The sequence below is a fragment of the Onychomys torridus genome, chromosome 22 (genome assembly GCF_903995425.1).
Source record: "Onychomys torridus chromosome 22, mOncTor1.1, whole genome shotgun sequence".
Classification (NCBI taxonomy): domain Eukaryota; kingdom Metazoa; phylum Chordata; class Mammalia; order Rodentia; family Cricetidae; genus Onychomys; species Onychomys torridus.
Genome location: NC_050464.1, coordinates 23,231,267 through 23,246,048, shown reverse-complemented (window position 1 = coordinate 23,246,048; position 14,782 = coordinate 23,231,267). Strand labels below are relative to the sequence as shown.

The 14,782-nt window shown below is 45.0% G+C and overlaps 1 protein-coding gene and 2 non-coding genes across 3 annotated transcripts in view; all 3 read left to right on the top strand.

Annotated features, from left to right (window-relative positions):
- LOC118572845 lies at positions 1–107 on the top strand. The gene has a single exon (XR_004943543.1). It is a non-coding gene; the product is annotated as a U6 spliceosomal RNA (small nuclear RNA).
- Positions 108–4,573: 4,466 nt separating this feature from the next.
- Positions 4,574–14,782, top strand: part of LOC118572445 (CGRP receptor component) — a 32,006-nt gene continuing 21,797 nt past the window's right edge. Inside the window, exons 1-2 of the mRNA XM_036172070.1 lie at positions 4,574–4,679; positions 13,708–13,744. Of these exons, the coding sequence (XP_036027963.1) occupies positions 4,672–4,679; positions 13,708–13,744 (45 nt within the window). The 5' untranslated portion in view covers positions 4,574–4,671. The remainder of the gene's footprint in view (positions 4,680–13,707; positions 13,745–14,782) is intronic.
- LOC118572836 lies at positions 11,544–11,650 on the top strand. Its single transcript, XR_004943536.1, has one exon. It is a non-coding gene; the product is annotated as a U6 spliceosomal RNA (small nuclear RNA).

Here is a 14,782-nt window from a genome sequence, read left to right as displayed (position 1 = left end):
GGGGACTTCAATAAGATCTACATAGTCTAAAATTAGAATTATACAGAGTAGATGAGCATGGCCCCTATGCAAGGATGACACTCGTGTGTGAAGCCGTCCATATTTAAGATACAACTAAAGGAGCTGTTTACTTCCCATCTCCTATGAGACGAGCTTTGCTTTGTTTGACCAAACGCTGTTGGCCGTGATAGTAGGCCTCACCCTAGACCCATAGCAATGGAATCAGCTTGCCAGGGAAGTAAACCTCTGAGAACCGTGCGCCAAAATAAACATCCTTCCTAAACAACAATAATAAACAGGCAAGATGGCTCAGCCGGGGAGGCTACCTACTGCCAATTCCGACTACTTGAGTTTTGTCCCTGAGACCCACATGTGAAGCACCTGTGGACAAAATTAATAGGCGAGAAGGAAGACATATGTGTTTGACCACAGTCTGTTAGAACCTCAAGATGATGGAGAGGTTGGAATGTTGGAGATCCAAAGCCTAATTTATAACTAACCTTGTATGTGACCTGACATCTTTGTAAATTTATTTGGAAATGTACAAACCTCTAGACTCCATTGACCCAAATGCAAGAGGCATCTGAGGACTGGAACAGACATTTCCCTGATTTTCTGCAGCCTGCTTCCCTGATGTTTCCACCAAGGCATTTGAAGAATGTTTTTATTTGTGATTTTCTTTACTCTGTAACTATAAAAAAAAATCTCATCTGACTAGGGCCATATCAGAACATAGCATTTTGAGTAACCTGATGTTTTCATGGGCCATTACCACACATTTGGCTTCAGGATAAACTGTGTCTCACACCCTTTGAGGAGAGAGTTGTGTTTTGGTCGATTCACCTGCCAAGCTAGCTCTCTTACCCCAAACTTGATTTTAAGAGGTTACTATTGAATGGAGGTTAATGCTGTTATTGGTAATATTCTACTTATCAATTACTTCATTATGGTGTGGAAAATGTAAGCAAAATGTACATCAGTGGGTGACATAAGACCAAACCCCATTTGAAAAAAAAAAAAAAAACTGCAAAGAAACTGCATGGCAGAAATAAAAATTCCTCCAGGGGCAGTTCTCTCTTCTTGAGATCAACATATTTGCTCAAGGCTGCATTCTCTGTGAGAAGTTACACCCTGCCTACAGAGTGCATCCCTTTAATGAGGCTAAGTTCTGGCCACTTCGAGTGAGGCACAGGGCCCCTCTGGGTTAGGCATAAACACCCAGTGTGGACTACTTCAGACCTTGTCTCAAAACAAGCAAACAAATCAAACTCAAACAAAAGCTGGTTAGTTCAGGACAATCACTGATGTATCCACAAGGTTGAAGTTACTGAGTAGGTGCCTAGATGGATCCCATTTGAACACGGGTGCAAACCAATTCTCCTACTTTAACTCATCTCTCAGCCATTTTGTGGTGTGGCTCCCAGAGGCACTGAGCCTGTGTTCCAGTAGAATCTATCCCTGAAGTCTTGGTTTTGAGTGTTCTCTCCTTCCACTCGCCTCAAACACTTCTGGCTTGGGGACGCCTCTCTGCCTCCTGAGTCAGTCCTTCCTCTACACTACAGAGTCTAAACACTGTGTCATAGTTTATGTCCAGAACTGGTCCCCCAACTAGACTGTCAGCTAGCTTGGATTACTCATGTTTGAATCACCAGCACCCAATGGCAATCACTCTAAGATTACTGAGTGAATTACACAATGAACATTATTGTGGAGCCCATTCTGCTCAAGACACAGGTATAGGGCACTCTTCAATGTCAGCTGGGCCTGGGATGACATTTTTGTTTACTTGTTGTTTTTAATTTTGTTTTAAATTATTATTATTATTTATTTTTATTTATTGTCCATTGGTGCTTTACCTGCATGTATGTCTGTGTAAGGATGTCAGAAGCCCTGGAACTGAAGTTATAGACAGGTGTGTGAGATGCCATGTGAGTGCTGGTAACTGAACCCAGGTCCTCTAGAAGAACACTTAGTGCTTTTAACTGTTGAGCCATCTCTTCAGCCTCCACATTTATTATTATTATTATTATTATTATTATTATTATTAAGGTTTATTTATTTATTATGTATACAGTGTTCTGTCTGCATGTGTCCTTGCAGGCCAGAAGAGGGCACCAGATCTAATTGCAAGTGGTTGTGAGCCACCATGTGGTTGCTGGGAATCAACTAAGGACCTCTGGAAGAGCAGTCGGCGCTCTTTACCACTGAGCCATCTCTCCAGCCCATATTTTTATTATTTTTAAGCAGGATTTCACTATGTGACCCAGGATGGCCTCTTTGACCTCACTATTCTTCCCCCTTGGCTTCCTGTACTATGATTATAGACATGTACCACCATGCCGGCTTTACTTGTTGAATACATACACACATGTACAAGAACACACACAGACACACACACACAGACACATAGACACACAGACACACAGACACACACAGACACACACACACACACAGACACAGACACACACAGACACAGACACACACATACACACACACACACACACACACACACACATACACACACACGTTAGTTATTACTTTTTTACGAAACAGGCTTCTCATGTAGCCCAGGGTGGCCTCAAACTCCCCTATGTAGCTGAAGATGACCTTAAAAAATTATTTTCTTGCCTCCATCTTCAAAGTGGAGGGATTACAAGTATGTGCCACCATCCCAGACTCCCCCAACTTAGATACTTAGACTCAGCTCCTTAGATACAATCACCTGTACCATTTCAACATGGCTGGGCAGTAGTTGCACACACCATTAATCTCAGCACTGGGAGGCAGAGGCAGGCAGATTTCTGGGTTTGAGGTCAGCCTGGTTTACATCAAGTTTCAGGTTACTCATGTAGTGAGAACCTGTATCCTCCTGAAAAATTTTAACAGGTTTTTGATACATAATTTATACATCCCATTATTCACTCATTGAAACCATACAATTCAATATTCAATATTATTTATTCATTTTGAGGCAGGGTCTTTCTGTAATCTTGGCTGTTCTGGAGTTCACTATGCAGACCAGGCTGGCCTCAAACTCACAAGAAATCCTCCTGCTTCTGCCTCCCAATTTATTCAATATTTTAATAAAAGTTTGTTTTTAAGTGTGTATGTATGTATGCATGTGCAGGTGCCCCAGGAGGTCAGAAGAGGGCATTGGATCCCCTGGAGCTGGAGTCCAGGGCCTGATATGGGTATTGGTAACTGAACTTGGGTCCTCTGCAAAATTTGTGCTCACACTTCACTGCTGAGCCCCAATATTCAATGTTTTCAGTATATTCATATAATTATGCCACCATCCTCATGTAGTTGCTCTCTCTCTCTCTTTTTTTTTTTTTTTTTTTTTAAGACAGGGTTTCTCTGTGCAGCTTTGGAGCCAGTCCTGGAACTCACTCTGTAGTCCAGGCTGGCCTTGAACTCACAGAGAGCCACCTGGCTCTGTCTCCCGAGTGCTGGGATTAAAGGCGTGTACCACCGCGCCTTTAAGTTCAGTAAAATTTGCTTCTCATTGGACTTTGGACTTTTTTTTTTTTTTTTTTTTTTTTTGAGACAAGGTCTCCTGTATCCAAGTCTGGCCTTGAACTGGATGTATAGAGGATGATCTTGAATCCCTTAATCCTGCCTCCAACTCCCAAATGCTGGGATTACAGCATATATGAGCATATATGGGCCAACAGGTCCAGACTTTCTTTCTTTCTTCCTTCCTTCCTTCCTTCCTTCCTTTCTTTTCTCTCTCTCTCTCTTTTTTTTTTTTTTTTTTTGGTTTTTCGAGACAGGGTTTCTCTGTGTAGTTTTGCGCCTTTCCTGGATCTTGCTCTGTAGACCAGGCTGGCCTTGAACTCACGAATGCTGGGATTAAAGGCGTGCGCCACCACCGCCCAGCTCGCCTTTTTTTAAAAAAAGCTTTATTTTATGTATACGTGTGAGTGCCTGCGTATATGTATATACTTGTGCCTGGTGAGAGGCTCTAAGAGGGACTTGGATCCCTTAGAATGGCAGTTATAGGTTGTTGTGGGGCACCACGTTGGTGCTGGGAACCAAATCCTGATCCTCTGCTAGAACTGGAAGTACTCAACTCTTAAGTAGCCATCTCTCCAGCTCTGTCTGTTTCTCTGTGTAGCCCTGGTCGTCTCTAACTCACAGAGAAGAGCCTGCCTCTACCTCCCGCTTTCCCCCTAGCTGGAAATAAAGACGTGTGCCACCATGCCTGGCTTCTGCCTTTTTGTTTTTGTTTGTTTGTTTGTTTTTGTTTTTGTTTTTGGACACAGGGTGGCCAATAGCCCAGGATCGCTCCAAACTCACTATGTAGTACAGGCTGGCCAGGAACGCGTGGCAATCCCCCTGTCTCAACCTCTCTGAGCCAGCCTGACCGGCTTGGGGATTTTAACGCTTCCAAGTCCGGAACCTTATCTTATTAAAACCCTAACAAAAGCTAGACCACGAGAACGTTTAAATTCTGTCTCCAAGCGCTGGATAGGCTGAAACGAGAAGAAACCGGGTACGACGGACGCCTAGCGTGCAGGAGGAGCCCAGCGGTCCCTGCAGCGCTCCCGGCATGCAGCACGGCCGTCCCAGCGTGCCTTGCGGCACACACACCGGCGGAGAGCTGGGCGGCGGCGGCACCACGGGAGGCCTTTCCGTTCCAGCGGCTGCTAACGACCACGCTGAGGCGACATGGAAGTGTAAGCGGCACGTCCCGAGGGAAACCCGACTCATCTGGGAGCCGCGAGGCGGCTGGCGGCCGGACCTCCGGACCCGCGAGCAGGACGGGTGGGTGGAGTGGACTGGCCGGAAGTATCAGGAGATGGGGCGGCAGGGGAGGGATCCTGCTGGTCTGGCTACGGTCCCCCCTCCCACATTCTTTTGGGGAGGGGAATGTAGGAGGAACTGAGCGAGGTAGTTTCTTTGCTCTTTGCTCTTTTTTTTTTTTTTTTTTTTTTCTGGTTCTGGGGTTGAAAGTCAAGACCTTGTAGGTGCTCCGCAAATAGTCTGTCCCCCAGTTGTAATAATCACTGTCGTAGGATGCGGGTTTTGCATATGCTAGGGAAACACTCTACTACGGATCCACATACCCCCAAGCCATCATCATCACCATCATTTTGTAATGTTGGAGATGGGACCCAGGACTTTGCACACGCTAGGCAAAGGCTTTGCCACTGAGCCGCCTCTCCTGCCATTATCACCGTCGTTATTTTTACGACACTGGGGATGCTACCCAGGGCTGTGAACATACTAGGTGTACTAGTTTCCTTTCTGTTGTGTGACAAACACTGTGTCCAAAAGCAACTTAGGGGTCGAAGGGGTTTATTACATCTTACACTTCAGGGCACAGTTCATCATCGAGGGAAGTCAGGGTAGGAACTCACCTGAAGCGGAAACCATTCGGGTTTATCCTCTGGCTTTTTCTAGCTATTTTATACAGCTCGGGACCACCTACCCAGGGGTGGTGCCACCTGCAGTGGGCTATACTCCTTTGCATCATTTATTAATCGAGATAATCCCTCGTGGACGTGCCCACAGACCAGCCGATAAAAGACAACATTTCCTCGATTGAGGCGTCTCCTCCAGGTGACTCTAGGCTGTTTCAAGTTGACAGTTAAGATCAACCAGGAAACTAGGCAGATTTCTGAGCTACATCCCCCACCATCATCGTTGTCGTCATCATTTTGTGATGTTGGGGATGGTATCCAGATTCTTGCACATGCTGGGCAGGTACCACTGAATGACACCCTCCACACCATTATTATTCCTGTTACTATTATGTTGCTGGTGATGGAAACTAGGGATGCTAGGCAAGCACTTTAGCACTAAGCCCCCCCCCCCCCCCCATCATCATCATATTGTGTTTGGAATGGAAGTGTCCTAAACATTCTAGGCAGTTGCTCTACCACCAACGAAGTCACCCTAACAGTTTTTTTCGCCATACTCCTTTTTTTTTGGGGGGGGGGGTGTCCCGATACAGGGTTTCTCTGTGTAGCTTTGGAGGCTGTACTGGAACTTGCTCTGTAGACCAGGCTGGCCTCGAACTCACAGAGATCCGCTTGCCTCTGCCTCCCAAGTGCTGGGATTAAAGGCGCACTCCACCACCCCGGCTAGACTTTTTTGATACAAAGTCATAAGTAGCCCTGACCAGCTTTGAGGTTGCTATGTAGTAGAGGATGATCTTGGAGTTCTGATAGCCTGTCTGTCTCCACCTCTCAAGCCACCACATCAGATTAGCCCTTCAGTATTTGAGATGGGGGATGGATCTCTCACTTTGGAGCTCAGGCCATCTGGTTCAGCTTTCTCCATCTCTGAGAAGCGATTGTCAGAAACCGGGGAAATTCTCAGCTCTCTGCCATGCCCCTGGATTTCTGCCTCCATCCACAGCTTGGAGTCTTTCCTTACTCCTCCTCTTCCCTTGCTGGTGTCTAATGTTGAGCATCTCAGTGCTTCATCTTGGGACACTTTCTCTGTACACATTCTCTGTCACTTTATTCATTTTTATAATGGTGGTTCCTCAAAATGTTTCCGGCCTTTTTTCCCCCTCATTTTCTGTCAGATTGTTTAAACCAAGATCTAGCTCTTTTCCTACCAGTCTTCTTCCTGTTTTCCAGTCCCCTGACCTCACCTGAGGTAGAGCCTCAGTATGTATCCAGGGCTTAACCTTGAATTTGCTACAAAGTCAAGGATGACCTTGGGTTCTGATCCTACTGCTGCTTCCCCAGTGCTGAGCTTGCTGGTGTCCCTGTTTAGGCAGTACTGGGGGTAGGGCTCAGGGCTTTGCGTTAGGAGAGCACTCTACAAACTGAGCCACATTCCCAACACGTGCTTTCTTCCTTTATTTAAGGCTTTAAAAATTACTTTTTATGCCTGGCAGTGGTGGCAAATGCCTTTAATCCCAGCACTCAGGAAGCAGAGACAGGCGGATTTCTGAGTTTGAGGACACCCTGGTCTACATAGTGAGTTACAGGACACCCAGGACTAAACAGAGAAACCCTGTTTTGGAAAAAAAAAATTTTTTTATGTATGTGTTTATGTCTTTGTGCGTTTGTGGATGTAAGTAGGAGGCCAGAAGAGGGCATCAGATCCTCTAGAGCTAGAGTTATTGGTGATTGTCAGCTACCTGGTGTGGGTGCTGGGTTGCAAACTTAGGTTCTCTGGCAAGAGCAGTACAAACTCTTAACTGCTGAGCTATCTCTGCAGCCTCCTGTGGTTTCTTCAATGTAATATACAGTCAGAGTTGGAAAAGTAGACTGTCTTCTGCAGTGTGTGTGTGTGTGTGTGTGTGTGTGTATTGCTTTCCTTTTTTTGAGACAGGGTTTCTCTGTGTAGTTTTGGTGCCTGTCCTGGAACTCACTCTGTAGCCCAGGCTGGCCTCGAACTCACAGAGATCCGCCTGCCTCTGCCTCCCAAATTGTGGGATTAAAGGTGTGCGCCACCACTGTCCGGTAGGATTGCTTTCTGTTTACGCTAGCAATATGGAGATTTAGAAAGAGAAGCGAAAGATACATAACAACCCAGCAGTGGGTCTAGGAAGAGTGCTTGTTGGCTAGCTGTAAAGTGCAAGGTGCAGGTTAAAGTATTCGTTGACTTTTGAAACTTTCGGTTTTCTTGCATCAAAGTTTAGTGTTTTGTTTTTTTCCCTCAGAACATGAATGGAACGGCATGTTTTAAAGCATAGAAAAGTTTAGCAACTCTGTTCGTCATTTCGTTCGTAAGTTAAGTGTGTGGCAATTAATAGACACTGCTCACTTTTTTCGTTTGTTCAGTTTTTCAGTGTGTGTGCTTTTAAGGAAAGTCTGTCAATAGATCATTTTGTTCTGTTTATTCAGAACTCTGTTTTCCAAAATGGTTGTTTACTTCCATTAAATTGACTCAGCACATTAAGCACACTCTACAGGTTAAATTTCAAATAGTAAGTCAGCTTCAGTCCACTAATGAGTTACTTAAGGACACTAAGTAACTGCCAGCCTATAGCATAGATTCAGTAGGCTTTCAGATTCACTTGGGCTCTGATTTGTAATCCTAGCATTTAGGATTAGCAGCAGGAGGATCACAAGGTTAAGGGCAGCCCCAGCTGTGAAGCAAGTCCCAGGTCAGCCTCTGTTCTCAGAGAGTCTCATCTCAAAAACAATAGAAAACCACAAACTCTGAGAGCTAGGGAGATCTAGCCTCTACCTTCCGAATGCCGAGATTACAACTGTGAGTTGTATTACCCAGTTTAAAATAAACAAACGGGCTGGAGAGATGGCTCAGTGGTAAAGTGCCATCTTCCAGAGGAGCTGGGTTCAATTCCCAGCACCTTCATGGTGGCTCACAACTGTCTGTGACTCCAGTTTCATGGTATCTGACACCTTCACACAGGCATACTTTCAGGCAAAACATGAATGTACATGAAATAAAGAATATGAATATATATATATTTCTTTAAAAACCAACCAACCAAGATTCTCCCCCTATAGCCTACGCTGCCCTTGAATGTCTTAATCTGACAGGTGCTGGGTTTATATTGGGTGCTCCCACACCTAGCTTATTTGTTACCATCGTAAATTTTTATTACATTTTAATTATTTGTGAGTGTATATATGTCTTGGTGTACATGTGGGGGTCAGGACAACCTGTGGGAGTCAGTTCTTTACTTCCACTCTGTGGGTCCCTGGGATTGAACTCGGGTCATCAGGCTTGGTGGCAGGTCCCTTTACCTGCTAAGGCATCTCACTAGGGCCTTACTTGTTAGCAACTTTAAAAAAATTGAATTACGTTTATTTACATTATTGGGGACATGTGCCCCAGCACACATGTGAAAGTCAGAATGACCATTTGTGGGAGTTAGTTCTCCTTCACCATATGGGATCAAACTCAGGTTGTCAGGTTTGGTGGTAAGTGCCTTCACTTGCTGAGCTGTCTCAATGGTTCATTTGTTAAAGTTTCGGTGTGGATACTTGCCTATCACTTTGTGTAAGCATTCTCTCCATGCACATTACACTAAACCATTTGAGAGTTGCAGACATCATGTTTTATTTCACCCCTTTAAAAAAGTACTTTTTAAGTTGGGCAGTGGTGTCTCATGCCTGTAATCCCAGCATTCAGGAGGCAGAGCAGGTGGATCTCTGAGTTTGAGGCCAGCCTGGTCAGCCGAGCTAGTTCTAGGACAGCCAGGGCTGCACAGAGAAACCCTGCCTGGAAAAACCAAACCAAAACCAAAAACCCTTTTCTTTATTTCATGCGTATGAATGTTTTGCCTGTATGTATGTATATACTACATTTGTGCCTACTGCCCACAAGGTCCGAAGAAGGCATTGGATCCTTTGGAACTGGAGTTACAGATGGTTGTGAGCCATACTGAATGGTGCTGGGTGCCAGTGTGGGTTCTCTGGAAGAGCACAGTGTAACCATTAACCCCTATCTCCAGTTTTTTCACCCTTTCTCGAAAAGTGACATTGTTCTAAGTAACCACAATACCATTATAATACCTGGGAAACTCAACACTGGTGTCAGTCCAGTACATGTCCAAATTTATTCAGTTGTCTCAATAATATCATTTGAAGATTAAAAAATTTTTTTTTAATTTTATATGTGCCCGTCTCTGTGTATGCACATGTGTGTGTTGTCTGTGGAGACTAGAAAAGGGCATTGGATCCCATGGAGATGGAGTTGTAGGTATTTGTGAGATGCTCAGTGAGAGTGCTGGGAAGCAGACTTTGATTCTCTGGAAGAGCAGCGAGTGCTCTCAACCACTGAGCCATCTCTTCATCCTCAGCAATGCCGTTTAGCTGGAGTTTCTCCCTGGCCCAGTGAAGAACTGCACTGACTTGTGCTCTTCCTTTAGTTTCCTTTCTTCTAGAACATCCCTCAAGCTTTTCTGAGACACTGGCCTTGCCCTGGATGATTTTTGTTTTGTTTGTTTAGTCAGATAATGAAGTTGCACTCCCACCGATGGGTGGGATGCAGACTCCACCTATGCCTGGTTTGGGATCTGATCGCCTTCCTGAATTATTTGTGCTTTGTTTATATTTTCCTTTGTGGGAAACCAAGATTATTCTTTCTTCAACAACCTAATAGTAACTGTAAGAACTTACTGAGGATGAGATAAAAACTGCCTTTAAAAGAATTTTTCAAGCCTGGCACTGGTGGCACACACCTTTAATCCCAGCACTGGGGAGGCAGAGGCAGATGGATCTCTCAGTTCCAGGCCAGCCTGGAGTTCCAGGCTGGAGAGATGGCTGCACAGTTAAGAGCATTTGCTGCCCTTCCAGCATCCACATCAGATGGCCTACAACTTCAGCTTCAGAGAATCTGATGCCCTTTTCTGGCCTTGGGAGTCACCCGAACACATGTGCATACACATACCTACACGTAAATAAATAGCAAATCTTAAAAAAAGAAATTTGCAACATATTCAGCTCATGTAGGCCTTCATGGAAAAAGGTGGTTAATATACCCATTGACAAAAGATTTGGTTCTGGAGACTGCATGCTAAGCCCATGCTCTACCATTGAACTATCTCCCAGTCTCACTGGCTCTTTATTGAATAAAATTATGCCTAGGATGTATGGGTATTTAATCTGAATATTTAGCTGAGTAGTTGGGTCTTAAAAGAAAATCAGCCAAGCATGGTAGTACACAGCTACATTCCTAGAGCTCAGATGCCTGAGGCAGGGGAATCATGAGTACAAAGGCCAGTCTGGGCTACATAGTGAGATACGTCCAGAAAACAAAAAGAAATGGAAACTAAAGAAAGGATGGTGGGAAGGGGTTGGAAATCAGTGAATTAATTGGTGCAATATCTGCATTGTTCTCCTGGTCCTCAAACACACTCATTACTGTGCCTGAGGGGCTGTGTAGGTTGGTGGTAGAGTACTTGCTTAACGTGTCAGACACTCAGTTTAACCCCCAGCACTCCAGTTTTTTCAGAGTTGTATGTGAAAGAGAATTCCCAATTTTCTCTCTTTCTCCCCTCCCCCTTTTTTTGCTAGAAAAGACAGATGATGTTTGTTGGATTCTTACATCTGTGTTTACGAGAGAGAGAAAGAGAGAGAGAGAGAGAGAGAGAGAGAGAGAGAGTGTGTGTGTGTGTGTGTGTGTGTGTGTGTGTGTGAGAGAGACAGTCTCCCCATGTAGCCAGTGTGAACCTCTTTCCCCAGCAGAGTGGTGTGTGATTTGGAAATGACATAAACCAGTGACATCGGGGATGGATCCACTGGTGCAGTATTCCTCTGAGCATAGGGAATGTAACTCAATTTCCACCAGAAATAGAAAGGCTTGTGGGCTGATTTCCTGATTATGTAGACATGATTTGATTCATCTGTTTAGTTTTTTTTTTTTTTTTTTTTTTTAAAGACAGGCTCTCATTTAACTCAGATTGGCCTCAAACTCTCCATAGAGCTGAGGGTGACATTGAACTGCTGATACTTTTGCCTCTGTCTGATTACAGGCCACCATGCCTGGTGTATTTGGTACTAGATATGGAGCCAAAGCCCTTGTGCATGCTAGGCAAGCATTCTGCCAGCTAAGCCCTGCACTATTTTTCTTGTGTTAGATTCTTTCTAAATACTCTGACTTGGGTGCTTGCTTTGGCAGTACATATACTAAAATTGGAACGATACAGAGAAGATTAGCATGGCCCCTGTGCAAGGAGGACACGCAAATTTGAAATTAAAATTAAAAAAAAAATACCCTGACTTGGGCGGGGTGTCTTTGGGATGAGGTAGGAGATGTGTGACATTGTAGCATTTGACATTTGCCGAGGCTCTGCTCACTGCTTTGATTTCTGTGCTGACATCACTGCTGTTGACTTGCTGACCGCCTGCCTGTGGGAGTGTTCGCTGTACTTGTTGACTGGGGAAAGCGGCCATCTCTCACGCCCATGGTTTTGAAATTCTGCACTATCACTTTGACCATCTAGCTCCACTCTTGGGGAAAGAACACACAGTGGTTTTTGTACACTGTGTCAGCTCTGGACTGCTGTAGGTGAGTTTTTGGGATGCTGTAACTAGTGTCCTTTCACCTAGTCTAGTCTCATTTTTCATAGTCAGAATTATCGTCCACCTCACTGGGACTTCTCACTGTGTGAGTAAGTTCCCTTACTCTCTGAGCCTCAGCTTTGCCGTCTGGAAAGGTGGAGTCACATCAGTGGGCCCTGTATTGGAGGGGTTTAGTGAGAGGTGACATTATCCTTTTCCTAAAATGTATTTTATATACATAGGTGTTTTGTCTACATCTCTATCTGTAATCCATGAGCATGCCCTTGGAAGTCAGAAGAGGGCATAGGATTCCCTGAGGATTGGAATTACAAATGGTTGTGAGCCACCATGTGGATGCTGGGAATCAAACTCAAGTCCTTTGAAAGAACAGCTAGTGCTCATAACCACTGAGCTATCTCTCCAGTCCCTGTGCTATACTAGATTATTCCCTAGATTATTAGCTTGGGTAAGCTTGGGGACAAATTGGCCTGATAAAATCTATATCTTAACCTGGCAGATAGGAAATCAGAACCCAAATATGTCTGGTCTTAAAACTGTGTCTTGCTGGGCGGTGGTGGCGCACACCTTTAATCCCAACACTCGGGAGGCAGAGGCAGGTGGATCTCTGTGAGTTCGAGGCCAGCCTGGGCTACAAAGCGAGTTCCAGGAAAAGGCACAAAGCTACACAGAGAAACCCTGTCTCCAAAAACAAAAGCAAAACAAAACAAAAACCCTGTCTTTGTCACAGTATAGTGACTCTAGGCTGCTGAGAGCAATCCATCCTCTGCTGTGATGGTGTGGAATGAACCAATTGTGATCTGTGTCCTTCCTGATACGCCGATGTCTCTGATAGGACAGTGTGGAGTGGATCGTAGCTGTGCTCTCCCAGGAATGGTGACAGTCTGCTTAATCAGCTGTTACTGAGGGAAAAGCCAGGCTTTTAACAACTAAATATATGACGTCTCTTGAACAGGATCCTTGACCTGTGCTGGAGTTTCTAGTGACAATGTTCGTGTTAAAGTACATAGGCCATTTCTGACAGCACAGCAGGATTCAGGTTGTTCAAGGTGACTGTATGGTCGTAACGAGAGAAGGCTGTTGGCTAAGGAGGAATCAGCACCTTGTTTCTCCAGTCATTTCTAATGCTCTTGCTGCTTAGGGACCCTTCTATAGTGGGGTTCCTTTGAGGGTTTGCTTCTGCGTTCTTGTAACTACCTTGGGCCAGATGTCTGACTTCTCAACTTCTGTCTACATAAGTTTGGATAATATGGTGACTTAGTCATCTATGGGGAAATGGGCATGTGATATGCTATGTCTATAAAAAGGGAAAGTCCGGGGGCTGGAGAGACAGACAGCTCAGTGGTTAAGAATGCTTGCTGGATAATGAGAATCAGAGTTTAGATCTCAGCACCCATGTGACAAGTCTAGGCATCCTGCAAACACCTGTAACTCCAGCTTTGAGGGATCAGTGCCTTCTGTGCACACAAACATGCACATCTACACACTCATGTAGTGTGTACATAGCTCTCATAGGCACGCACACACACATAGATAAAACAAATATTAAAAGAAAAGAAAAGGAACGCTATCTCTATCTGAGATTGAGATGCAGGGCCAGCTAACCCAGGCAGGACGTAGGCATTTTAGTGTTAGGTTGTTCCAGATTCCTGAACTAGATAGCTGAATCTCAACTAAAGGGATTATTTTGTAGACCCTTGGAACCTTGGATGGCTGTGAACTGATGATGGCTCACTGTTCTTTGCAGGAAGGATGCGAACGCGGCACTGCTCAGTAACTATGAGGTAAGGGCCTCCATAGGGGGCGTTACATTTTCCTCTTCGGGTTTAGTCTTTGCTTGTGAGGATGTTGAATTAGGTTTCTTTTCTTTTTCCAAGACAGGGTTTTTCTGTGTAGCTTTGGAGCTTGTCCTGGATCTAACTTTGTAGATCAGGGTGGACTCAAACTCACAGAGATCTGCCTGGCTCCGCCTCTTGAGTGCTGGGATTAAAGGTGTGCGCCACACCGCCTGGCTGAATTAGTTTTCTTTAGAAACGACAGTTCATTTGAAGTTTCTGCTTTAACTCAGGGCAGGTGGCCCCTGGTGGATCTCAGAATGGTCTAAGTTTGGTGAATTGCACATGGTTCTCCAGGGAAGAGGAGGCTCTGATTCATAGGTACCCTTCTGTAAGTCTCAGAGACAGGTGTCCTGGAAGAAGAGCTGCTGCTGTAGAGCTGCTTCTTTCTGTTAAGATCTTGGCCTTTCCTCCTCACCATACCATTTTGATCTTCAAAGGGCCTCCAAGTCTCATTTTGAGACTACGCGCTGACTTGCCTCGCCATTTTGAATAATTGAATAAGAATGAGCAGCTTTATAATTTGGGGGCTGATGGAGAAAGAGAGGGAAGAGGTTGGTGAGAGGGGAGGTAGTATTTTTACTGCCTTCTATTTTGCCTGGGTCTACTTTAGTACTAGCAAAGCAGTCTGATAGGACAGCGCCAGGTGTAGAAGAGCCTGCTTATAAAGTCACTGGCGCTTTCCATGTCCCAGTGAAAACCCAGAGTCTTGGAGGAGGTCTGGCTCTCCGTGCTGTGCTGTGTGTGTGTGTGTGTGTGTGTGTGTGTGTCTAGAATTAACTCAGTGTGCCATATTGCTTACTGAAGACCAGCCTAAGTGGGTGTGGCTTAGCCACAGGAAGGAAATGTTCATTGGTCAAAACATTGACCTTTAGGAACATCTTTGTCCTGTTTGGCCTTTGCTCAGTAGTTGGGTGCTTGTTTCACTGGGGAAACATTATGTTCCTTGGGTCTCATGCCACTGTTTTTCAGAGGTGGGGACTGGGG